The sequence below is a fragment of the Gavia stellata genome, chromosome Z, assembly GCF_030936135.1.
Source record: "Gavia stellata isolate bGavSte3 chromosome Z, bGavSte3.hap2, whole genome shotgun sequence".
NCBI classification, from domain to species: Eukaryota; Metazoa; Chordata; class Aves; order Gaviiformes; family Gaviidae; genus Gavia; species Gavia stellata.
The window spans coordinates 72,740,903-72,764,741 of NC_082637.1; the positions used below are offsets into that span (position 1 = coordinate 72,740,903).

General features: G+C 50.2%; 1 protein-coding gene across 4 annotated transcripts in view; it reads left to right on the plus strand.

Annotated features, from left to right (window-relative positions):
- The first annotated feature begins 923 nt into the window (after positions 1 to 923).
- Positions 924 to 23,839, plus strand: part of TMOD1 (tropomodulin 1) — a 28,530-nt gene continuing 5,614 nt past the window's right edge. The window contains exons 1-7 of one of the 4 annotated variants that reach the window (XM_059834157.1): positions 2,361 to 2,482; positions 2,588 to 2,615; positions 12,161 to 12,324; positions 14,299 to 14,455; positions 17,919 to 18,038; positions 21,350 to 21,439; positions 21,932 to 22,062. In XM_059834157.1, the coding sequence (XP_059690140.1) occupies positions 12,205 to 12,324; positions 14,299 to 14,455; positions 17,919 to 18,038; positions 21,350 to 21,439; positions 21,932 to 22,062 (618 nt within the window). In that variant the 5' untranslated portion in view covers positions 2,361 to 2,482; positions 2,588 to 2,615; positions 12,161 to 12,204. Of the gene's footprint in view, positions 955 to 1,122; positions 1,167 to 2,360; positions 2,483 to 2,587; positions 2,616 to 8,324; positions 8,443 to 12,160; positions 12,325 to 14,298; positions 14,456 to 17,918; positions 18,039 to 21,349; positions 21,440 to 21,931; positions 22,063 to 23,839 lie in introns of those variants that run through there. The other 3 variants (XM_059834159.1, XM_059834156.1, XM_059834158.1) reach the window with 3 other exon arrangements.

Here is a 23,839-nt window from a genome sequence, read left to right on the forward strand (position 1 = left end):
TCTACGAGGCATGCACTGAATCCAGTGCTTGGCAGGATCCCCATTTGTATCCTTTGTTTGGCCTAGCCATGAGCAGTATTTCCAGGGCTAACTGCAGATCTTTCTCCAGATGCCATAGGACACAGAACCTCAGTGCCAGCCAGGCCAGCTGTATGACAAGTTGTGAAAAAAAAGCCAGGTACCATCTTATGGAGACTGGGGGCATTTTCAGACAAAGGGCATTGCTAGGCCTGGTAAGTGTGGGGCCGGAGAAGTGTTCAGATGGACCGCCTTCCTCTGAAACACCTGGGGCCCTCTCCAGTCTTGGCTTGTGGCTGCTGGTGGAGACCTGACAGCAGAGATAAGGAGAAGCTTGGGCTGATACTTTGTGGGAGATTTGTTAAAAAAGATTATAGGACACATCCATGGGGCTTTACAGTGACTCGAAAGTGAGACAGGGGAAAGGAGGTTTGGCAGCAACGTTACTAAAACTGTTGACACCACGACGTTGGAAGGCAGCTCGCTGGGCTGATGGCAGACTTGGAGCTGCTCTAGGGGTGGCTGTCACTGATGTACAGGGCGGCCCAGACTTGGTCCGGCTGAGCCTTCCGACCCTTCCGCACCCCCCCATCCCAGGGCTGCACACTCCTCCCGAGGAAGGCGTTGTTCCATCCGCAGCCTCAGGGTGCTTTGCAGTGGCCTGGGTCCCCGCGGTCCGAGGCGTGCACGTCTCGCAGAGCTCTCCAGAAGGCGGTTTGCCGAGGCGCCTGGCTCGGCGCTCTGAAGGACGTTGCCACGGGACAAAGGCAGTCTCCAGCGTGCCTAAATCGTTAAAAGCAGGAAAGACCCTTTGGAAGGAGATGCTGCCCTTGCCGCTCCGCGGCTGCCGCCCGTGCAGCCCTGCTCTCCCGCGCAGCGCCCACCGTCACCTGCGGACGGGCGGTGCAAGTTTGCCCTCCCGGGTGCGGGCGGAGGGTAAGGACGGACCAAACGCGGGACCCGGGGCGGGGGCCGAGCCGGGCACAGCTGTTCCTGGCCGGGAGGGGCAACGGGGCCGGCCTCCGCTGAGTGACGGCCGGGCCGGGGCCGGAGCCGGGGCCGGACCCCCGCCCCCCGCAGCGGCGGAGCCGGCGCGGGCAGGACGCGCCGCCCGGGCTCGGCACGGCTCGGCTCGGCTCACGGGTGCGGTAAGCGGGCGGCGGGCCGGGCCGGCCCTTATCTGGGTAGAATATTTGACCGGCGCCGGCTCGACATAAACAGCGGCCGCCTCCGCGCTGCGTGCGCCCGGCAGCGCGCAGCGGCGCCTGCCTGCCGGGAGGCCGTGCCCGGAGGGTCGGAGCGCTGCGCCGGCATACGCGGAGCTGCCGGCGGGCGCTGCGGCGGGCGGTGTCCCCGGGCTCCGGCGCGGCGGTGTCCCCCGACAGGCGGCCGTGAAGCCCGCGGGGGAGGCGCTGGGCTGGCAGCCGGCGGCGTCCGCGCGTGTCCGCGGCAGAACGCGGCGGGCGCGGGCGCTGCCCGGTCCGGCGGGGACCGCGGGGCAGCGCCGGGAGGTGCGGGCGGGGGGCGGAGGGCCCTGCGCCGCGCTGAGCGCGTTGGGACGGGCGCCGGTAGTTCTTTTTTACTGCTGCGGCGGTTGTAATCCTGGGAGCTCTGCTAGGAAATGGTTCTCCAGGGGATGGATCGAAAGAAAGCTGCGCTGCTTTTGCACGGGGACAGTAGAAATTAGCGGGGGGAAAGATTCCTTGAGTCCTTGTGGTGTATTTTCCACGGCCATCCTTTGTCCGGCTTGAGTCGGGCACTGCCGTGCTTGAAAGGCACTGTCTGTCTCAAAGATAACTTTCCGTCACTCAGCTGGACACAGCTTCTGCCCCCACTCACCTGACATCCTGATGTGCTCATCTATCTGCTGCTGCTTTTGAAATGGTCCTGGATGGTTTGTGGGGCAGAACCCATTGCCCACTGCCCCCCTTCTGGACCATCTGCCCTACCCCTAAGCAGAGGCCCTCTCTCCAGTGGCTTTATATCTTTCCTTGGGTGTTGGGCCTTGAGCCAGAAAGGTACTCAGCCACATGGCTGAGGTTATTTTTAAGTGTGTGTAAAATCCTTTCCTCATGTGTGACCCACCAGCTCATGCAGGACTGAAGGATGTATTCTTCATTTCTCACCAAAGAGACAAGATTTGGGCTGAGAGGGGGACCTTCTTTCAGACTGGCTGATAGAGCAAATACTGGACAAGCTTTTCAGCATGCAAGCCCTACGTCAGGTTATGGTAGTGAGCCCCTAATCTTTTGTCTTCTTGGAAGGAGGAGCTGGGCTGCAACATCAAAGCCAAGCGCTGTCTTGCTGGCCCCACGGTGCCCAGAGCCGAATGCCTTTTGCAGTGGTGTAGAAGAGTCTGCGCTGTTGTCTCTTGAGAGCCTCTGTACCGGTTGCCCTGATGTGCATGCATTTGGGTATTCCAACAAGCACACTGCATCGTATGCTCGCTGCCGCTCATTTCAAGGTCTCTCTTTTCCTCCTGTCAGGGCTCTTCCCTCCCCCACCCCTTTCAGCATTGCTTTGGTTTCCAGCCTGACTCATCTTACTCTTTTCTCCACACATTTCTCAGCTGTGATGGTCTGCTGGCTTTTCTCCAGGTAATATGCTTTTTGCATAATAATCGGGAATATGTTGCTGCCTCCCCTCCTGCTTGATGTATTTGGGAAAGTCAAATAGATGTGGAGACACAAGCTAGCCTGGTCTGTCTCATTACTGATTTCCTTTGCCCATGTGTTACTTCCATTCACCCAAGGGACAGTTTGATTTGTCTTTTCAAGAGATCCTGGAGTGATCCTTTTGTAAGAAGCGTCTGTCCCCTGTTGCTAGATGTGTAACTCCATCCCCCAGAGCGATGTGCTACTGAATGTAATGTTTGCAGATGAATTGTTTTACTTTTCTGTTTGCTGCTTCACTGTTTTCCAGGCATGTGGAGTTTTTGTGAAAGTCCAGCGCAGCACAAGGCGAGGAGGCTTTCTGATTTTTTCCTCTGTAGTTGACAGCCATTTGCAAATCATGAGCTAGGAAGACTCTGTCTTCACTTCTCTGTTCCAGGCAGGGACTTGTAGTCAAAACATGTTTACTTTGTAAAATTACCAGACTCTTGGAAGAAACAGGAGATAAAAATTGCGTTCCATGGCTCCGTATTGCTAAATGGCCACACGGTTTTTGTCACAGGACCCCAGCACTGCCGGTGGCTCAGCAGTTCTCTAGTCTTCCCCAGCTCACAGCGTATCTCTCCTCAGTCTGGGAGGTTGTGGCTTCATATAGCCTATGTCTAGAAACCCCCAAAGATGGAGACCCTACCTCCCTGGTGCCCTGTCCCAGAGCTGCATCACCCTCCTGGGAGGGTGTTCTTCCTACTCATTCATGGTGAAAGAGATAAACACGTATCAGAGGCTATCCTGGGTCAGACCGAAGTCTGTCCAACTCAGGGTACTCTGGCTGGCGGCAACCAGTAGCAGATGCCCTGGGAGAAGCATGGAAACAAGGCGGCAACGACGCTTCCCCAGAGCTCTTCCCCATTCCAGCACTGTGTGGTTTAGTAGCTCTCCCAGCTAGAGGTGGTATCTTTGTTCCTTCAGGCCTTGGAATATTGTGTGAGGGTCCCACCTCTGTTAAATGTCTCATTCAGATTTGGTGCACGGTGTACACCACATGCTCATTGTGGCCGGAACAGTACTCATTTTGCTCCTGTGTTCATTAAGCATTAACCTATCTAGGGCTTATTAGCACCACCTTGAAGGCACATTTCACTTTCTCTTCCTCTGCTTCAACTGCACTAGCAGTGGGGTGGGATCAGGAATATGCAGGTGTGTTACTAACAGCTTGCTGTGCTTTGCTCTGGGTAGTCTGGCAGGGCCTCTGTTTTACAGGGCATCACCATCACCTGTTGAAGGGTCTGAGGCACTGCTCAGTGCAAGACAGGAGCCTTTCTGCTCCTGTGTTCACATGGCATCCATCAGGTTCAGCTGCTCCCTGCAACGAGAGTGTGTCAGAGAAGCAGGAGTCTATCTGAGGACTAACATAAGTTCAGGCAAGAAACCCAGGATCCCTTTTCAGTGGAGATTGTGCTAGCTGTGAAGTTTCCAAGTGGAAGGGTTCAAGTTACAGACCAGGAACTGAGTGCACGGTGTCACTAATGACTCAAGTGTGCCCATGCACTTTTCATAGGGATTAGTAATTAAGCAATTACGTACATGCCAGGTGCATGAGAGAACCTCACCCCAAATAGGAGGACGCATAACTCTGTTTACAAGTGTGTGTCTTAAAAATATGCAAAGGGGAGATACAGCTGGGATGGTTTGTATTTGGGCTTTGGCAGAGTTTGACCCTGTTACGTGTTGCCTGGTCACCAAACATCCAGGCTATTTGATGGCCCTGGTAGCAAAGGCCTCTTGGTAAGAGCCAGTATTGAGTTCTATGGCTTGCAGGCTGCTAGAGTGTTGAGGAAAGGAGGGCCAGGAGGTACAGGCAGTTTCTGAGTATCGGGTTAGGATCTGGGTGAGCTGTGCCTCCTGGCACACAAGGAGAGAGGAAGGTCCAGGAGAGTGAAACCAGCATAAGACTTCCCTCAGCACCAGTGGGTGAAAAGAGAGGTCGCTTTGGCCAAGCACAGGGAGCTTCTCCTAGTGTGTGCAAGACCTCAGACAACAACCCATTTGCTGTGGAGCTGTCAGGTGCAAGGATGGGAATGTCAGCTCCGGCATGAGGATGCCCATGGCAATGAAGCATCATCATCAGTAAGTGTTGTCTACGGTGTATTGAACTTCATTGCTGTAGGCTTCTGGGTGGTGACGGTAACTTCAGATAGTATTACATGTTTTGCAAGGCTGGCATGTCATTTAGAGAGGCAGAAGTCACGGTGTGCTTTGATAAATCCAAAATGCCTTCTTCCAGATACTTCTTTTAAAATATTTTACTAAGGTTAACATGAATTTCAGTGTGTCTTAGGTTAACAGCTGCTGGTTGTGAGGTTTTTATCAAACCAGAGGGAATTCAGATCTTCCTTGGAGAAGACTGAGTTTCCTGAAGGGACAGCAGATTCCCCGTTGGATTTCATTAGTCATGAGCCTCTTGCAGGGAGCCTGAGAGAGGCTCAGTCTTTTTAGTTGATGGCTGGCTTGCCCTGGAGTGGTGAGGGTGTCTGCAGAGCTCCGCTTTCTTCATCTGACATGACAGAGCTTCTCACTTCTCTGGAGCATTCCCTCTCTTTTCTCTGTCCACTCGTCCCATCCAGGGCATGAATGTGCTGGCACTGCCCAGCTCTGCTGTGGAAGGGCTAAGGGTTGAAGATGCGCCTGATGGGCACTGCTTGCTGAGCAGGGGCTGGGGACTTCGATTACCTTCTATGCTCTGTTTTATTGAGAATCATTCAGGATGATGCTTGGCTACTCTGCAAGCTGCACGAGGGCTTCTCAGTGTGAGAAAGCTGCAAAACAAGATACTCTGATGGTCTCCCGGAGGCTGAGTGACCCTCTCTCATGCTGCAGAAACAAGGGACTTAGCCAAGGTGACCTTCAGCCACATCTGAGCTCGTGGTGGTTTGAACAGCTTGTTTCAGGGCAAGGCAGCTAAACCCCCTTGTCTTGAACCAGAATGAGAATTCAAACTTGAATCACAGCAGTGAGGACTTTGCTTCGGCTGGATAAATTAAGTGAGTGCAGAAAACAAGTTTTTGTGAAATGTAGGGGATCAGCTTGGAGCCCAGTTCCCATCCTGTGTAACCTCCTGGCATTCGCAGGAGGAACCTGGACAGTTGGGCAGACTTGTGCATTCTTCTGAGACCAAGTCACAGGAAGTTTAGATGGGAAGGGACCTCTGGAAGTTCCCAGGCCAGTGTACTCCTCTGAGCAGGCCTAGCCCCAGAGCTAGATCAGCTTGCCCAGTGCCTTGTCCAGTTGAGCACCAAATATCCAAGGATAGAGATCCCACACCTCTCTGGTCCCTGTCCAAAGGCTGCACCACTCTTGTGGCACAAGTTTTCCCCTGACGTCCAGCTGGAATTTCTCTTGCCACAACTTGTTCCCATTGGCCCTTGTCTTTCCCCTGTGCACCTCTGAGGAAAGCCTGGTTCTGTCTTCTCTAAAAATCCTTTCCCTTTAGGCAGTGGATGACTGACTGCAATCAGATCCTGCTGCAGCCTTCCGCTCGCCAGGCTGAAGAAATCCAGTTCCCTCTGCTACTCATTGCATCTGCTGTGTCCCAGCCTCTTGTCCATCCTGATGGCCCTGCGCTGGAGTCTCTTCAGCTTGTCAAGACTTGTCTTGTACTGGGGGACATCAAACTGGATGCAGCATCCAGCTGCAGTCTCAGTGGTGCTAAGCAGAGAGGAATACCTGCCTCTGCGGACCTCCTGGCTAGATGCTTTTTAGTGCAGCTTTGACTGCAAGTCCAGTGCACAGTCTGTAGGAAGTTTCTTGTAGCTTTAGCAGGATGTTTCGACATCTTGCCCATTCAAGGTGGTGATGCAGAGCCCAAGCAGACCAACAGTGCTTGACACTGTAGCCTGGGTCTGTATTTATGGCTTGTTAAAAAGGTGCTTTCCTCTCTGGCTGAGAAAATGAGATCAGCCTAAAAAAGAATCTGCAAAAAACGTGCAGGAGATCATTCCCTTACAAGGATTGGCTTTAGATATTTATCTACCTTTCATTTCTCCAAGCCAAAGACTTGACATTTAGCGAGAACAAAGCAAGTTCACTTGAAATGGGGCAAACATCTCGCTGCCTGTACCGCAGCTATGGGGCACGTGGTCACCTGCAAGGTCACTGCTGGGCTCTGGTTGTGTCTGCCAGAGAAGGGGCAGCTGGCTCCAGGTGTGACATTTGTACCTGTGCGCTGGGAGGAGAGCATTCCTGTTCCAGCACACCTGCATTTGGCTCTCTTGTGAGCAGGGTAACTAGCGACAGGAGGCACCCAGCGGTTAAGGCTTTGGATGTGTGCTGACACTGAGACCGGATCCAGCTCCTCCTGTGCTCTGCTCTGCTTTGCTACTGTGTTTTGCAAAATTTGCATAGACTCATGTTTTTAGATGTGGTCTCAGAAGGAGCTGATGAGCACCTTGACCTCTGTTGTTACTGGATCTGGGCCTAATTTGTTGGTCCCTTCTTGACACTCCTGGAAACTGGTGATGTTGGGGTGCTCAGTGACTCGAACAGCAGGGCGGCTGTGGAGTCAGGCTCTTGCACACCAGCACCCAGGTATGCTGGGATGCAAGCCCAGGGTTCGCAAGCTGTCCCATGAGCTGCAGGACCAGCAGAGTCTCACTTTTGGGTGGATAGATGTCCTTCATCCCTACCTCCCCACTGTGTCTGCCCCAGCTCTACCACGTGTAACGGCTCCCCCTTCTCCAAGGGCTTCTGGTACACCCCCTTCCTCTAGACCTCCCTGCAAATGCCCCAGATCTCTCCTTCGTTCGCTGACTGTCAGACAAAGGAGACGCCTAGGCTTGCTCCACCTTACACCTGGGCTGACGGACCCTTTGCACGCATGTGCAGCTTGACAAGAAATTAGGGTTTGAGCCTGTGTGAGATTTCATTAGAGTTAGCTAATGGCTTTAAGGTTTATCAGAGGACTGAGAAGCCACACAGGCAGACAAGCCAGTCTTCATTTAGGAAACCAACTGGAGCTGATTTGCTCCTCTCATCTGCACAGCATGTGTCTTGGATTTACACCTGGCTGATTCACTGAGGTCTAAGTGTATGCACAGAAAGTACTTAACTTCTCTTGAGTTTATAGGAAATGGTCACTTGAGGTGTGTAAAGTTTCTCAAAAAAAGCCCTGGCATTTATCTTTAAAGTTACACTAAAAGCCAAAGAAAAGAAAAAAGAAATTGTAGCAACTACAGAGAGGTTGGTTGACATTGGTTTATTATTTTTATACTATAAAAATAATAGCTCTGAACTTTGACTCAGGTTTATACTTAAGCTATGAAAAAAGCTCATAAATCAAAACCCTGCATAAGTCAAATAGGAACTGTTCTTGAGCCAGGATATCCCTCAGGAGGTTAACTCTTGCCCCTGGTGCTGCTTAAAAACAGTTTTCATCCTGAATAGCCTTCTGCCTTCAAACTTGGCAGTTTTTCCAAGAATCATCGATATCTATGCTGGTGACGCTTGTTGGCCGCCTCCTTATCTCAGAAACCAAACCCTCGGTCTGCTTTCTTATTTCAAAGCACTGAAAAAGTTTCCCAGTAGATTTGAGGGTTGTTTGGGGGGGATGTTAATTTCTTCAATTGTGGCTCTTGTCAGCCTCTGCCTTTTGCTGGCGATTCGGTGTGGCTGGTGACTCAGGACGCACCAAACCCTCCCGCGTGCTGCAGTCCCTGCGGCCGTGATAGCCTCACGCTGCAGCCTGCCGCGAAACGCTGATGTCGGGGTCGGGTTGGACTGGTAACAGAATTTACCACCGAAAAGCCTCTTCCCTGAGGTTAGCTGCTCTTGCTCCCTGTGCATGCGAGAAAAGGGCTTTCCGTAATTTCCTGCTGTTAGCATGCTAGCGCACGTGGGAGGTTGTGCAGTTAGAGGCTGATGATCGTGTGCGAGACCGCTGTCACACCGCGTTACACAGCACCCAGGGGAAATCAGTCTTTATGTTTTCTCTATGACGTTTTTGTGTTTTCTTGGAGTTTGTCTTGCTCGCTGCTGTTTCTGTTGCTTTACCCAGTTCTGCTTTCTCATTTATTCTTTTTCCTGGGGTTGTCAGAGCACTGAGGAATGATCCTGCAGATCTTCTGACCTGGTGGTACCTGTGCTGCTCCGCAGCCTCCCTGAGCAGCGTGTTGCAGCCTGAGCTCATAATGTCTTGGTAGTCAATATGAATTTCAATTTTTTGAGGACTTAAAGTTGTAGTAGTGTCAGTCCTGTGCAGCATCTGTGTATTACATATATATTTTGTTGTAATGCTTCCTTTGTTGACTGAATGAAAAGTATATTGGTAGGTTTAATGAAAAGTAGCACAAAATCAAAGCTGCAACCTTAGGAAGGTGTTGAGAATAGATCTGATGGAGCAGATTTGTGGTGAATTAGGGTTAACTCTTTCCTTAATGTCCAGAAGTATGTGGATTTAAAATTTGAATACAATATTGCAGTTGTGTTGGAGGATCTTGTTATTTTTTTGGAGTGCAGGTGTAGTGGGTTAACCCATGGTTAACCTGTGTTAAACCATGCTCGAACCCTAGCACGGGTCAGGGAGAGCTGTTTGTGGAGTTGGGTGTTTCAGCACATTGTATAAATGAAAACAATTATGCTTCGGCAGAATTTAACCCGCTTTCTTATTTTTGGCAGCACAAAGCCCTCTTGCCATTTACAGCGGACAGGCTATTTGCCTTTCTCCCAGCACTCGTTAGCAAGATAGGGTAGAAGAGGCCTGGGATGTGGAGATAAGGGAGAGCCAGTGAGCGTACTGGTCCTGGAAGCTGTGCTGGAGGATGCAATGCTAAGCCCGCACAGCTCGTTCGGCGGGCCGGGGAGCAGTATGAAATATCCTTCCACCACAGGCATGGTTAACGCTCCCGACGCGCTCTTCACAGGAGCTGTGTGAGTCGTTGGCACCATCCACCTGCACCGGTGAGGCTGTGAGGGCACTGTCCCCTCCGGGCAGCTCTGCTTGGGGTATGAAGAAAACGAAATTCTCCCTGCAGGGATTTCAGCTGTGTTTCATCAGGCTCTGCACCTGCGCTCAACCCTCAAGGCCTTTGCTATATGCAGCCCTGGCTTCATATCTCTGCAAGATGCTTTGAAACCTTGCTTTGGAGCGCTTTCCAGAAGCGTTGCCTGTGCGTGCTGACATCCGACGTCTGTCCTGCCTTTCGCCTCTCGGTGCTGACAGTCTCCGTCCTTCTGGCGGGAGGTGACAAGGTCAGCGCTGCGGAGGCTGCGCTCCGGTCCCGGCCAAGCCACCATTTGCAGGCTACCCCCAATTGCTAGGAAGGCGCTGTGGCTGCCTCTGTGAGTGGTCATCCCCACGTAGCCAAGATGGAGATTGCCATGTGCATTGCAGGTGTGGGTATTTTAAGCCCTTACAGGGAATTTAGCACCCTGGGGTGGGTTATCCTCCGCCTTCCTGCCTGCTCTTAGCTCCACCTCCTTCCACAGCAGAGTGGTCAAAACTAAGAAGTGAGTATGAAATACGGACTAGTAATAGTTCATGCACTTCAATCTAAGGTCACAGCGGCACAGCACATCTCCAGGTCCGGGTCCAGGCTGCTTTTCTAGGATCTTCCTCATCAGAGTAATAATAATTGCTGTAATGACAAGCAGTTGTTCATGAGTAGCTGTGACAAAGGCTCTGCTTTTCTCTACGCCAAACAGAAGGGCAGCCTTGCTGGGGCTGAGCTGCTGGACGTGGCTCCTAACCTGACTGGTGCGCAGTTGCGTGGCTGCTGCACATCAATCTCGTGGCTCGAGGTGCCTTGCTCTGACTGCCGCAGGAGATCGGTAAAGCATGGGAGTGCTGGGGTCCCCACTGCCGTGCTTATCCCAACCCACCGAGCCCCATAGCCCATGCTTCCTCCTTCACCCTCCCGTGGCCCTCCACCCTGGTGCCCACCGGTTGACTGTCGCTGCACGGAGCAAACCAGGCCAAGGAAAAGCTGTTTTTCAGCCTCTCAGCTCCTGGCTGTGGGAGCCTGGGGAGGCTGTTCCTCCCATCGAGGAGGCACTGTCTTCTGGCGCTCCACCTACTAAGTGGCGAGTGGCAGGAATGCAAGTGATGCAGGAATTGCCATCACACCAGTGGGAAACCGAACGTCTGACCAGATGACGGCTCTAAATTTAAGGGCTTGCTGTCGAGCCATGTGTGTGTTAATGTGCCCTTCTGTGACCAAGCTAAAGATAATTTTCCTATCTGGAAAGCAGCTGCGTTTGTAAGTTGTATAAAGAGACTTCCCTGCTAATGAAGAGCGATCATAAGAGCATGATCTGCCCTGAGAGGATGAGCAAAGCTGGAGAGATGTGACTCGGCGTGGCATTCTGACGCTCCGCAGGAGCTGAAAAGAGGCCATTTATAGAAACTCAAAAGATGTTTGTCTCCTTGAAAAATGCACAGGCCTTGCTGTTATCTTCATGTAAATGCCACTTGAGAGAAGAGGAAAACTTTTTAAACTGTAGGAAAAGTCACTTTAACTTATCTAGAGTTCAATATTCTCTGCAAAAATTGAGCCAAAAAAATGTAAATGTACAGATAATGCTATGGAACAGAAGGAAACTTTCAGCAAAAAAGCCAAGTTGGATACACTCTTGTGTGTTGTAGTGAGTGTATTTTTAACCCACCTGCATATTTGAAACAAGTTGACCTTCGCAGAAGGTCTACTACAGTCTTTTAGAGCTGGCAGAGGTCCAGTTACGTGTGCGTGATTGTGTGTGGCATTTTATATCAGGACCAGGGGACAAACCCCTGGGTCAGCAGGGATTATCCGGATAGGTCATTAGTACATTACTCCCACTTCTCTTCCTGAAGGGTTGGTTTAGATGTGCAGTAACACTCAGGTCAGCTGCTTAGCTTGCAGCAGTGCACACACGTGTTGTCTCAGGGAAGGTGGGTCACTAAACAGCACGTTTAACTGGCAGCCTGCTGAACACGAGTGGATAATACTTCCCGATCTGCTTGTGGCTTTAAAACACGGGAAGGAGTGCCACGCACTGTAGCCTCGTGGAGGTTTGCAGGGCTCAGAGGTACTCCGTGACGCTACAAAAGCATTTTCCCACCTGGTGCCAATGTTATCTGGAGTGCCACGTGGAGGGAGGTGTTACTGGGGGCTTGTAAGGGCGTGAGAGCTGCAGACTTACGATTTGTGGTTTATTGTCCTTCAAGGAAATAAATGCCTAGGACACTTCGTTAACATCTAGCATTGCTTGGAGAAAGACATCTCTAGCAAGGGTCCTGTACAAAGTACTTCCTCAGTGCTGCCCTGTAAGTCTGTCATGGGGCAATGTGCTACTGAAGCCGTGCCGCTCTCATGAACATGGACTGTTACTTGTGTGTAGGATATGGATGGGGGGTCCCTGAGCAATCGGACCTGGCTTTGAAGTCAGCCATGCTTTAAGTATAAATCTGCAACTCTCTGGTATTCACCATTCCCCGACCAGCTGGGCTGCAGTGTCGTGTTTCATGTATTCAGTGTTAACGCTTCTTGTTTTCATTTCAGGTCCTGTTTCGGCATAAAAGTGAGATTCACAAGACTGGTCTAAGATGTCTTACAGAAAGGAGCTAGAAAAATACCGAGACCTAGATGAAGACAAGATCCTTGGAGCTCTGTCAGAGGAGGAGCTCAGGAAGTTAGAGAATGAACTGGAAGAGCTGGATCCTGATGTAAGTAAATTTTACACAAGATTTGCTAGGTGGTAAATCTCAGTAGTTGTGGGGGAATGGGCTGTATTATTAATCTGTATTTAAGTGGGATCCTTTGCAGAGCCTGTACTCAGTGCAAGGATGGAAGAGACTGTCCGCAGATGAGCAGAAGCAGTTTTGCCATCGCAAGCACGGGCTACATGTGGGACTTTGTTTCTGTGAAATTCCCTTGCCCCAGCCCTGGCGTGCATGCTCCGGTGTGACCAGCACTGTGATTTGCAGCACCGATGTGAGCCAGTGCTGGTGGAGGGCAGTGAACCTGCGGAAACTGGATCTCTGCTTCTGATCAGGCCACCTTGGAGGGAATGTTTTGGGTTTTGTGGATTGTTTGGCGTTTTTTCATAGCAAACTTGAAATGGTCTGTATTTTCCTCCATTTAGGCAGAAATCCAAACCCCAGAGTTCTGCAAAATGGGACAATTGCTTTTTGGCAACTTCCCAACATCAGCAGGAACTGCACATATGCAAACACTGGGCCTGCTGGTGCCAAGCAATGAAAGCTTTTTGGAGGCAACGTTGTCCTGTGGCCCTAGCAGGGGATGTGCAGAGCCAACTGGCAGGCCTCTGGGTTACAGCAACATTAGGTGATGAGGCTGGGCACTGCCAAGCGAGAAATTGTTCCTGCAACATGCAGTTAGTGTTTGTGGGGGAAATGATGGGCAGTGCGGGTTGCATCATCAGTATTTTTAATTGCAACACAGGAAAACAATTAAGAGGTGGCAGGCTAGCTCCTGGGATTAAGCGTATGGGCTGATGGGCTCGTTACAGCTGCCTCAAAAAGACACAGAGTCAGGCAGCGTTCTGTGAAAGATGCAGAAAGGTAAAATAATCATGAACATCTGTCAATACAGGTGTAGCCTGAGTACAGGAGTTAAAGCATGAAGATTGCATGGTTACCTCTCACGGCATGAAGCCTGAGGAAGCAGCCTGTTTCGTATGCCTCCCTACTTATGCATTAGCACAGTTTTCCTTTGTTGCCCTCCAAGGTTGCCCAAGTCTAATTGCTTCCTATTAGTCACTTTCCTTCCCAGGCTTTTCACTGATACAGATTTAAATTATAATGAATTACTTTTATTAGGCGGGCATGGAAAAATCAGCGTGTTGTTCAAAATCACCTTGGATGTCTTAAAAAGTAAACGTTGACTTCTATCCGGCAAAGCTTTAAAGAACATGCTTAGTGTCAAGTCTGGGAATAGTCTTACTGCGTTAAGGCTGTTCTATATTTAAATATAAGCAGGTGCTTACGTGCCGTATGTGTCAGGCACAAAGCAACTTCCCATGGTGGCTAATGTGACTGAATAACAAGGAGGCAGTTTGAAAAAGGGCTGAGGTTCACAGGGGTTTTGTTCTACAACGGAGTGACTTTCTTTGTGAGACCCTGCCTGTGGTTTTGCGATGGATCATTAAAGGCAGAAGGGACCACCACAGCTCTCTGGTCTGCTCTGTGAAAGGCCATGGGATTTCCCTGAACTGATTCTTGTTGGGACATGTGGGGCATGCGGCCACTTGGACGGACACATCTAGAGAGGAGAAGGTCGGTTGAGTTTAGCAGCTTGGTTCTGGCACTGCGACTGTTGCAGAGTCAGCAGAAATGGTGAGGGTGTGGGAAGAGGCTAGGAGGAGCAGGAGGTGATGGCTGAGAGCCCTCAGAGAAAGGTCTGGAGTTGCTGTTGTAGAGAAACATCCACTTGGCAGCATGGAGATCTTGTCGTGGAGCCAGCATTTGAAATTGGAGGGGGGAAGGAGCATCATGTGTCTTAGATGATGTGGGAATCAGTGGGGTTGTATGGAGATAACCTTTGACACAAGGAGAAGCGAATTGTACAGCAATGTGGAAGAAAGACAGTGCAATGAGGAAAGTGGAGAGGGGAGAACATTTGGTGGATGGGGATTGTGGCCTGCAGAGATAACCCATGTTTCTCCCCTCCGTGCCTAGAACGCGTTGCTGCCGGCAGGGCTCAGGCAGCGGGATCAGACGCAAAAGCCACCAACCGGCCCGTTCAAAAGGGAGGAACTCATGGCCCACCTAGAAAAGCAGGCGAAGGACATTAAAGACAGAGAAGACTTGGTTCCTTTCACGGGTGAAAAGAGAGGTATGGTCATCCTTTGCACCACACTGAGTGTGTCATGATGAAGGCACAGTGGGTGCACAGCGGAAGAGTTGTGTCTGACCCGTGTTGCTAAGCACAACTTCATTTTGACACCGTTGGGGTGCTGGGTCTGCTCTCTCTGCTCTCTAGCCCCAGTCCAGGCTCACTAATAAACTGTGGTGTGCACAAGAGGTCCATGTGCTTGCTGATTTGGGTACCACCTGATATGTTGTTAAATCATGGACAGAGGCTGTACCACTGTGCAGCCTCTTTCTGTCCCCGTTCCACTGCAGCTGGATCGAGCTCTGGGGAAGATATCATCTGCCGTCCTCTCTTCTTCCTCCTCTGCTGTTTCCTCGTGTGAGCTCTGCAGACTGCGCTCTGTCTTCCACCATTGCGTTTCATGCCCCATCCCTACACTCTGAACTTAATCTTGATACAGAGAAACTCCACAGCTCCCCTCAGCTGTGATGATCCTGACAGTTCCCGTCTAGTCTTCATCACCCCTTGACAACCCCAGCCTCATTTCCCAGTCTCTTGCAGCTTGCATGTTTCTGTCTTCCTGCACCATACCCTGTGGCAGCTGCTGCACCCCTGCTCTGCATGGCCCTGGGGCCTGTAAGCAAGGGGTTTGCTCTGCCTCTTCCGTTTCCTGTCCTTCTGGCATCTTTTCCTGTTCTCCTGGGACATGGCCCATTATCCAAAGGACTTTCCTGCTCCCATTAGCACTCTGAATATCATCTGACATGGGACGTGGTCCAGTCAGTCCTTGGCTGTGGGTTCCAGGAGCTTCTCAGCAGCTTTTTTCTGCTGTTGTGTCTCCTTCAGTACCATGGTCCCTGTGCAGCAGAAGATCTGGTTGTATGCTGTTTGCACTACTGGTTGCCTTGCATCAAAAAAGAAGTGCATGAAAATGTGAGCATGTGAGCATGTTTCCCAGTTGAGGTCCTTCTCAAAGCTGCCTTCTTACTGATCCACCTGCCTCTCTGAGAAAAAGCTTGTGTTAAAACTGTCCATTTAATAAAATTGAGGTGGTATTTTTAGCAAAAAAAATTAGTTCTCCTTGAAAGAAGTAAACTGAGTGCTATCAGGAAGAGCGATTTAGCAACTTCAAGTGTACCCCAGCCCAGCATTGGCTACCCACCTGACTAGCCCAGCAGGTAGTAGCAGGGCTCCACAGGATATGGAGGTATTTCAGTCTTCTGAGTCTTCTGCTTCTGGTCTGAGCTAATCATATTTAAATCTGCTGTGATCTCAAACACATTAAACTTATTTTCACTTGTAACACGCTGTTGAGTGAAGACATGACTTACATTGACTGTGAGCCAGAGAAAGTAAATTACATATTCACAGTTGTGGCAGAGCTGGAAATAAATCACCACGTTTGCAGCTCGGAGGGTGATTTACTAGTTTGCCATAGGAGGTGTTCTCCCTGGCAGTGCTGCTGGACAGGGTAAGAGTTAGTGTGTGCATGCATACTGTATTATGATAGATAATGCTGTGTTTAGGTGCACCTTTTAATTTAAAGTTCAAACTTGTAATAAAGCGTGACTGAGATATGAAACTTTCTAAAATTAAAACCCAGAAGTTTTGATGACACTGAGATGTCAAAAGGAATTACTATGTGACAGCAGAATTAAGTTTGCCCTGCTTTTCCTATTTCCTGCTGAACTGACCAGATGGCATGTAAAGTTTCCCGAGCCATGTGTCCGGTGGGATAACGGTTCCGGGTCTCCACACCAAGCCAGAGCTGAGGGGGCCAGCCCTCCCCAGACATGTTGCTGCAGAGTACCCAGAAGGTGCCTGGCCATGCAGGCACACATGACGCTCTGCCTATTTTTGTGGGAGCAGCTGTGTCCCAGGAGGCAGATTCCTGCCCTCTTCGTCAGGGTGGCAGCGCACAGGCAGGAGATGGGCCATTTTGCAAAAGGCTGTTTATAGCAGCCTCCATTTCGTACCGGGGGAGCCCGAAGTGCAGTTGCTTCTTCCTTGAGGCTAAATTTAGCCCCTTCTGCTTCTGCACATCCCTGAGCAGCAGGATCTTTGTTTCTCCCCTTTGGTGGTGCTGACTCTGGTTTCAAAGGGGGGACAAAAATAGTCCTGGCTGGCATGCCAGGCTGAGAGCTTTGCAGTCGTTATCTCTCTGCAGTGATCCTGGACCATTTCAGGGGAGGGTACTGCTCTGAAACACTCTGGGATCCCTCCTCCTCCTCCTCTTTCTCCTGTCCCGCAGCAACACTGGGTTTACCCAAGAGACTGCTCCCTGCCGTGGTGTGTTAAAACACCGCAAGCCTCTCTCTTTTCTTTGGTGACAGAGGCGGCTGCAGATAGGTGCCCTGTTGTGAAATCTCAGACCTGCCCTCTTCAGCCCCTGCAAAGAGATCTGCCTGCCCGTTGGCAGTGTGAGCAGTCAGGAGCTGGGAGCAGCCATGCAGTGCCATGGACTCTGTCCCCTGCCCCACGCCTCCCTGGGACACAGGCAGCTCCAGCAGAGAAAGGGTCGTGACTTGCCTGGTGATCATCCTGGGCAATGGGATGGGTGAGTGCCAGGGAGCCCATGGCATTCAGAGCTGGGCTGGAGCCGCATCGCTCGCTGCACAGCCCCTTGTCCACATGGGCAGCCCCTGTTAGGAAAAGGCCACAAGCAAGCAGCTGAGATGGCAGCTTTGTGTTACTGGCTGTGACTGTTGCTTTGCACCTCTGACTTACAGGGAAAAGGCCTGTTCCTTGGCCTCCTGTTGCTGTCCCAGGAGATAGAGCATGGAGGTCTCCATCTGGCATGCCTTCTGTGTCTCTCCCCCCTGCCCTACTCTCCTCTGCAGCAACGTTGAGCCAGACCAGCTGCTCCAAGCCTGTTCCTCCTTGCATCCCGTGTGCTCGCTGGACGACTGACTGCTATCCCTGCCTGCTGCCAGACCCTCTCCACCACCTCCTTTCCACCCTCTTTTGACTAATGTGCCATCTGCCCTGCCACTGTGCATTTGGAGTTAGCAGCAGGAGGTGTCTCAGTAGCAGGACCGATCCTGCACAGTGCTGGATCTGGGCCACTAGCCTCTCTTGGTCCACGTGGGTGCTGGCAAATCTCCATCCCTTTTATGCAGCCTTCAAAGAAGTGAAGTCCTGCATGGTCAGGCTGTGTGTGGCTTTCTGCGTGCTGTGCATTGAACAGCCATCATCCTGTACAAATGTACTATTGGGCTTTTGTAGATGCAGCCCTCTGCACCGGTGAAAGAGATCAGCTCCACAGTTGGAGGTGTCTGGCAGATGCTTCCTGGCTCACATCGCAGCAGGACTCAGACAGAGCTAATGGGAAGGGATTCGGTCTCCTCTGATTTTCCTCTATGTCCTTGTGCCCCTTCCATCCTTTCCACTGTGCAAATCTCACCCTACAGAAATGCATCTGTATGGTCAGTTGTGAAACAGGTGCTATAGCTATACTGAGAGTGACCTCACTTTGCATTTATAGGAAAAGCTTGGATCCCGAAGCAGAAACCAATGGATCCTGTTTTGGAAAGTGTGACTCTGGAGCCGGAACTGGAGGAAGCCCTTGCTAATGCCTCTGATGCAGAGCTCTGTGACATTGCTGGTAAAATATTTTCACGTGAATTGGGGGTTCAAGTTGTTCAGCTACTAGTTCCTTTTTGTTTGTTCATTTGTGGGAAATGAACTATTGAGCTTTTTGCTGTTTATCTGAACACTGCCAGTTTTGGCAGGATTTATTTCTTTGTTAAAAAGGAAGTGTGTATTTAAAGTTGCTCTCAGCCTGTGTGATTTAATCAGGAGCATGGACCAAAGCTGAGGACGGAGAAGAAAGATTTGTCAAGGGAACAGAGTAGGCAGTTTGATCTCTTCTCCTGTGTCTGCCACTGAACCTTGCAAATTGCAGCCTGTCACCTTCAGGAGCACAGCTTTCTTCAAGCCAAACCTCTAGGAAACAATCAAACAGACCCAGTGAGAATGTGGATTTCTTGTGCAACATATTAAAGGAAGCTGTCAGGTTAGAGCAGTCTTTCAATGGATGCTCAGGGCTGCTGTTTGTTAAAGAGCTTTTCCAACACATTTTAAAGCCACGGATTTCTTGCAATTTGTGCGGTCAGTCAGTTTTGTGAGTGTTAGCTGAGGGGTGGGGGAATCCAGCATTAAAAGGCTGGTATACTTCACGACAACTGAGAAGCAGGTTAGAATGCATAATGAGCTGGAGAAGGGGACAGAGCGACTGCAGGTGCTGTTCGAGCCCTGACAGCGTGCTCTTCACCAGGCTGAACAAGCCCTGTGCAAACTGAGAAGGACAGGCGTGGTCCCCACCTGGGGGGTTTACACCTCCATGCTAGGTAAGTTCAAGCAGTGTTGTATTGCTGCTTTTCAGGCAGTGTTGTCTGAGTGGAGGCAATCCCCTGCAAGCCTCATTGCTCTGCCACTTTAGAGATGACAATATCAGTATCTTGCTGAAGCCAGTAGTGTGGGCTTAGCTTTGTGACTGGGATAGGATATGCCTTGGCCAAAGGAGCATATGAACACCCCCTTGGTGCTTTACCAAGCTCACATGTCCCCTGCTGGTCTAGCAGTTGATGAATATTTCAGTGCTACTGGCTTCTTCTTCCAGTTACGTCTCCTTCAGACTTCCATACTCCCTAGCAGTATCCTCCTTGCCAGAAGTCTGTAACATAGCCTGTAGAATAACCACTCCAACTAGCCATCTTCGACATAATAACAACATGTTCTGGCTTAGAAAAGTGTTTCTGCGTTAAGACTTCCAAAATATGTACCCTGGCCAAGCATTGCATCTCTGGGTTTTGCTTTTTTACTGTGCTCCTAGAGTCCTAAAAAGCCCTATCTTATAAAAACTGCCTTTCTAAGATCCAGACGTGTGCAGCAATTATTTTAACAGAGAAATGCTCTTCGGGGCAGCTTGTTCTGCACTTGTTGGGAGAATACACTTGGAAGTGGCAGCAGGAGAACTGATGTGATACAAGCTGTGCTGAAATCTCAATATTGACAGTGACAGGGTTGCTTTTCCAAGTTTGCTAAGGCTGTGAAACAGCTCCTGTTAGTTGCCAGCCCTACAGCCCCCGTTGTTGTTGGATCCCTTCCTTGGCAAGGTCAGTAGGATAGCTTTTGTGGGTGGCTCCCAACAAGTCCTGGAAGGGCTCCTGTGCCTTTGGTCAGCTGGGGGAGGCAGAAATGGGATGCCTTCAATCTGCTTGAGTTCCTTTGGATAATACACAGTAAGCACCAGGTTTACAAACAGCGGGCCCCTCTTGTCTACCAGCACAAACTCTAGCCCCCAAAAACTCTGCATGGTCCTAACAGCAGATCCTTCCCTCTGTCTGCAGTCCAGATATTCAAAGTCCTGGCCGGTGGAAAGATTTCATTGTCAGAGTAAGCTGTGTAGGGGGTGTATGTGTGTCCCCAAAATGCTGAGCCTGCAAATTACTTTTCCCAGCTGTGTTGCACTCCTGAAAGTTTCAGCGGTGAGTACGTGGCAGAGAAAAGGGCCAGCTAAAACACAAACAAGCAAACTCAAAGTGCCCAACCTCACTCAGACTTTCAGATGGAGAGTGCTTGGCTCTGTGCCCAATGGGGGATGTGCTGGGGGGCGTTGTGGGGAAGTGGACGGTGGTGTTTGTTGACACCGTGCAAGCCAAACCTGGAGTCACAGTGAGTTGTCACCATAACAGATGCCATTCATCTGATGGGCCTCAGGGGCAGCCTTCTCCTGCAATTCCCAGCCCTTCTTGGCCAAAGCACCGAGCAAATGGTGACAGACTGGTGCCAACCAAGCATAAGAGGAGCAGGTCATGGGAAAGCAAAGTGCCTTTGTGGTGACAAGCTTGAACTTTAGGGAGAGATTTGTCCTTTATTTTAACCACTGTGCCCATCCGGAGGTCAAGATTTGTTCAAATGTGTCTGTTTATAACAAGTATTCATGTGTCTGCATATTTCTTTAGAAAGTCTTACAGTTATTTTAATAAAAAGGTGATTAAAAAACCATTTTATTTTCAAACATTAACTTTCTGTGAGTAGCAGGGTTATTTTTATAAACAGAATCTTTGCCCCAATGTTTCTAAGCCATTGGCTTCCCTCTGCTCATTTGCAGCTGGCAAGAATGTTAGAAGATCCCCCTGGGCACATTTCAATGTGCATTTGCATATTGGTTTTGCAGTCATGAGCTTGAGATATACAAATGAGCAGAAGTTTGGCTTTTGGGCTCTTACAGTCTTTGAATTTTGTTCATACCGTCACTTTCTGCATTTCGACCAAGCCAGCAGAGCTTTAGCTTCTCACAGTGCTAACTTCCAAGCGTTCAAACATCAATTCAAAGCACACCACCACCACCCTGGCTTGTTGTTGAGTGAAAACATGATGTGCGTTGCCACAAAGGATGGTGGTCACCTTGTATGTTGCTGCCTGAGGGGTCGGTTTGGTTCCACGTAGGGCTCAGCTCATCTCAAAAACTGGACTGTCGCAGTGTGTGGCACATGTCCAGGTCAGCAAGGGTGATGAGGATGTGCAGGCTCCTACTGGACTAGACCCCTTAGATTAAATCCTACCAATAGCAATTTTTTTTGTGTTTTATTGTCTTCTCCTCACTATTTTTGCATGATGCTGAATCAAGTCGGGAAGCCTTGGCTGTTTGTTTGTTGTCCACAAGGTGATGTTCCTCTTCTCCTATGAATCATGCTACATTGGAATAAACAAGGGAGCACATTTGAACCCTGTTGTGTATTTATGACAGCCGGGGGGCTTGGTCCCACCTTTGTATGTTGTTCTGTGCTTACACAGGGAAAGGTAATGCGCTACGGACCCCCATCCCAGGCAGCACTGCATGTATGCATCTTTTCCTGGCTTTGGAGCCTGCAATAACTCAAGTCGTGTTCTCCTTTTGTGTTTCTGTAGCCATCCTTGGCATGCACACCTTGATGAGTAACCAGCAGTACTACGAGGCACTGGGGAGCAGCACCATCGTGAACAAAGAAGGGCTCAACAGTAAGTGATTTAGAGCGTTAGCAGGCTGCAGTGTTTAGCTTTGAAGCTGCTAGCAGAGGCAAAGTGGGAATTATTTTTAGGCTGAAGGTTGGAGCTGTGAATGTCAGAGCAGCCTGTGATTGGTGGGGCTGCCTCTGGTGCATCCTTGCCCTCTGCCAGCCAGGGAGGTCTCATGTGCTGCCCTGGCACTGTCCGGGAGTGAGTGCAGCCCAGGGAACAGCTCCATGCAGGCAGCGTGCTCTCCATCACCCAGTTTTAGATCCTGAGAGCACATAGCAGCAGGCACTGGCTGTTCTGTGCTGGTTGGCCCCACTGCCAGGCGGTGTTTCTGGATGCACATGAGCACAGATGGAATTGCTGAGTGCTTGTTGGGTCTTTCATCTTGTGTCTGTTTGTCAGGTCATGCTTCCCTCTACCAACACTGCTTCTGAAAGAGGACATGCTGCTGCTCAAGGTGCTTTCGGTTTCACATGTCTTGCTTTTCACTTGCAGGTGTGATTAAGCCCACACAGTACAAACCAGTTCCTGATGAGGAGCCAAACTCAACAGATGTGGAGGAAACTCTGAAACGAATACAAAGCAATGATCCTGACCTTGAGGAAGTCAACCTTAACAATATTATGGTATTTGCTCCTTTCTACTCTCCTCTCACAGTAACAGGACCAAACATTTGATACACAGAAGGCAGCGACCATAGAATCATTTAGGTTGGAAAAAACCTTTAAGATCAAGTCCAACCATTAACCTAACAGTGCAATCTCCTTTCACGTAGTTGTAGAGACCAGTAAGGTCTCCCCTCAGCCTCCTCTTCTCCAGACTGAACAACCCCGGTTCCCTCAGCCACTCCTCATCAGACTTGTGCTCCAGACCCCTCACCAGCTTCATCGCCCTTCTCTGGACACGCTCCAGCACCTCAATGGCCTTCTTGGAGTGAGGGGCCCAAAACTGAACACAGGATTCGAGGTGCAGTACAGGGGCACGATCACCTCCCTGCTCCTGCTGGCCACACCATTTCTGATACAGGCCAGGATGCCGTTGGCTTTCTTGGCCACCTGGGCACACTGCTGGCTCATCTTCAGCCGGCTGTCGACCAACACCCCCAGGTCCTTTTCTGCAGGGCAGCTTTCCAGCCACTCGTCCCCAAGCCTGTACCGTTGCCTGGGGTTGTTGTGACCCAAGTGCAGGACCCGGCACTTGGCCTTGTTGAACCTCATACAATTGGCCTCAGACCATTGATCCAGCCTGTCCAGATCCCTCTGCAGAGCCTTCCGACCCTCCAGCAGATCAACACTCCCACCCAACTTGGTGTCATCTGCAAACTTGCTGAGGGTGCACTTGATCTCCTAGTCCAGATCATCGATAAAGATATTAAACAAAACTGGCCCAAATACTGAGCCCTGTTTTGCTGCACAGAGCAATTCCATAACAGTGCATGTAGCCAGACAAGAAACACCAGTGTTTCCCATCTCCATTTTGGGCAATAGGAGTTGTTACCTGCTGTGGGACAATGGTGTGGGGTTGGTAGCAGGAGGACTTCTGTAGATGCCTGGCAGAGTGGAGCTGTGATGAGGGTAGTTTGGGAGACCTGTCTCCAGCCTGTCTAGTTAAAGGCATTCCAGATTGCTTTGATGGTTTAGTCAGGCACATTTGGTGGAGGGGCTGTTTATGTAAGATAAAATGGTGGGAGGAAAAAGGTTTTATAATCCTAACACTTGCCATGAAAATATGAAAAAACCTCCCTTCTTGCAGGTAGCCCTGTCCATCTCGCACCCATCCCTTCTGTGGGACTCCTTTACTTCTTGCAGAAAGAAAATCAGGACACAGTACCACTTCTTATGTTGCCTCTGGACACATACACATACTAAAAAATACAGTTTCCATCTGTCAGTGTCCTCCCTGACTCCATGGCCCCCATCCCATGGGGTCTGTTGAATGATATGTTCAGATAGCAAGAACGTGGTTAACTGCACATTAAAAACACTTGTGACATGCCACCTGTACCTTTCTATAACAAAAAGATTTTTACTTACATGTATTTGATTCTGGCTAGTGACTCTGAACACGCCTTGAGGACACCAGGATGAGGATCTGGCAGGCAGGCACTTTTTTTTTGTGTTGGACTCATGACTTTAGGACACGTTTTGGAGAACTAGGGAGTGGCAGTGGAGATGGTAAGCTGCTGGGCTCTGTGTTATGGCTCTGCAGATGGCTTTGACTGTAGATAATTCCATGTGGTGGGATCCAAATGGTGTGGCAAGAACTCCAAGCTGAAGATACCACTTAAAATTTTAGACAGGTGAAAATTTGTGCATCTGAAAAGGGTATCTAAAGTGCTTGATAAGTGAAAAAAATTTTTGTAGGAACTCAGAATAAACAGCATGGATTTATTTTCTAGGCTGA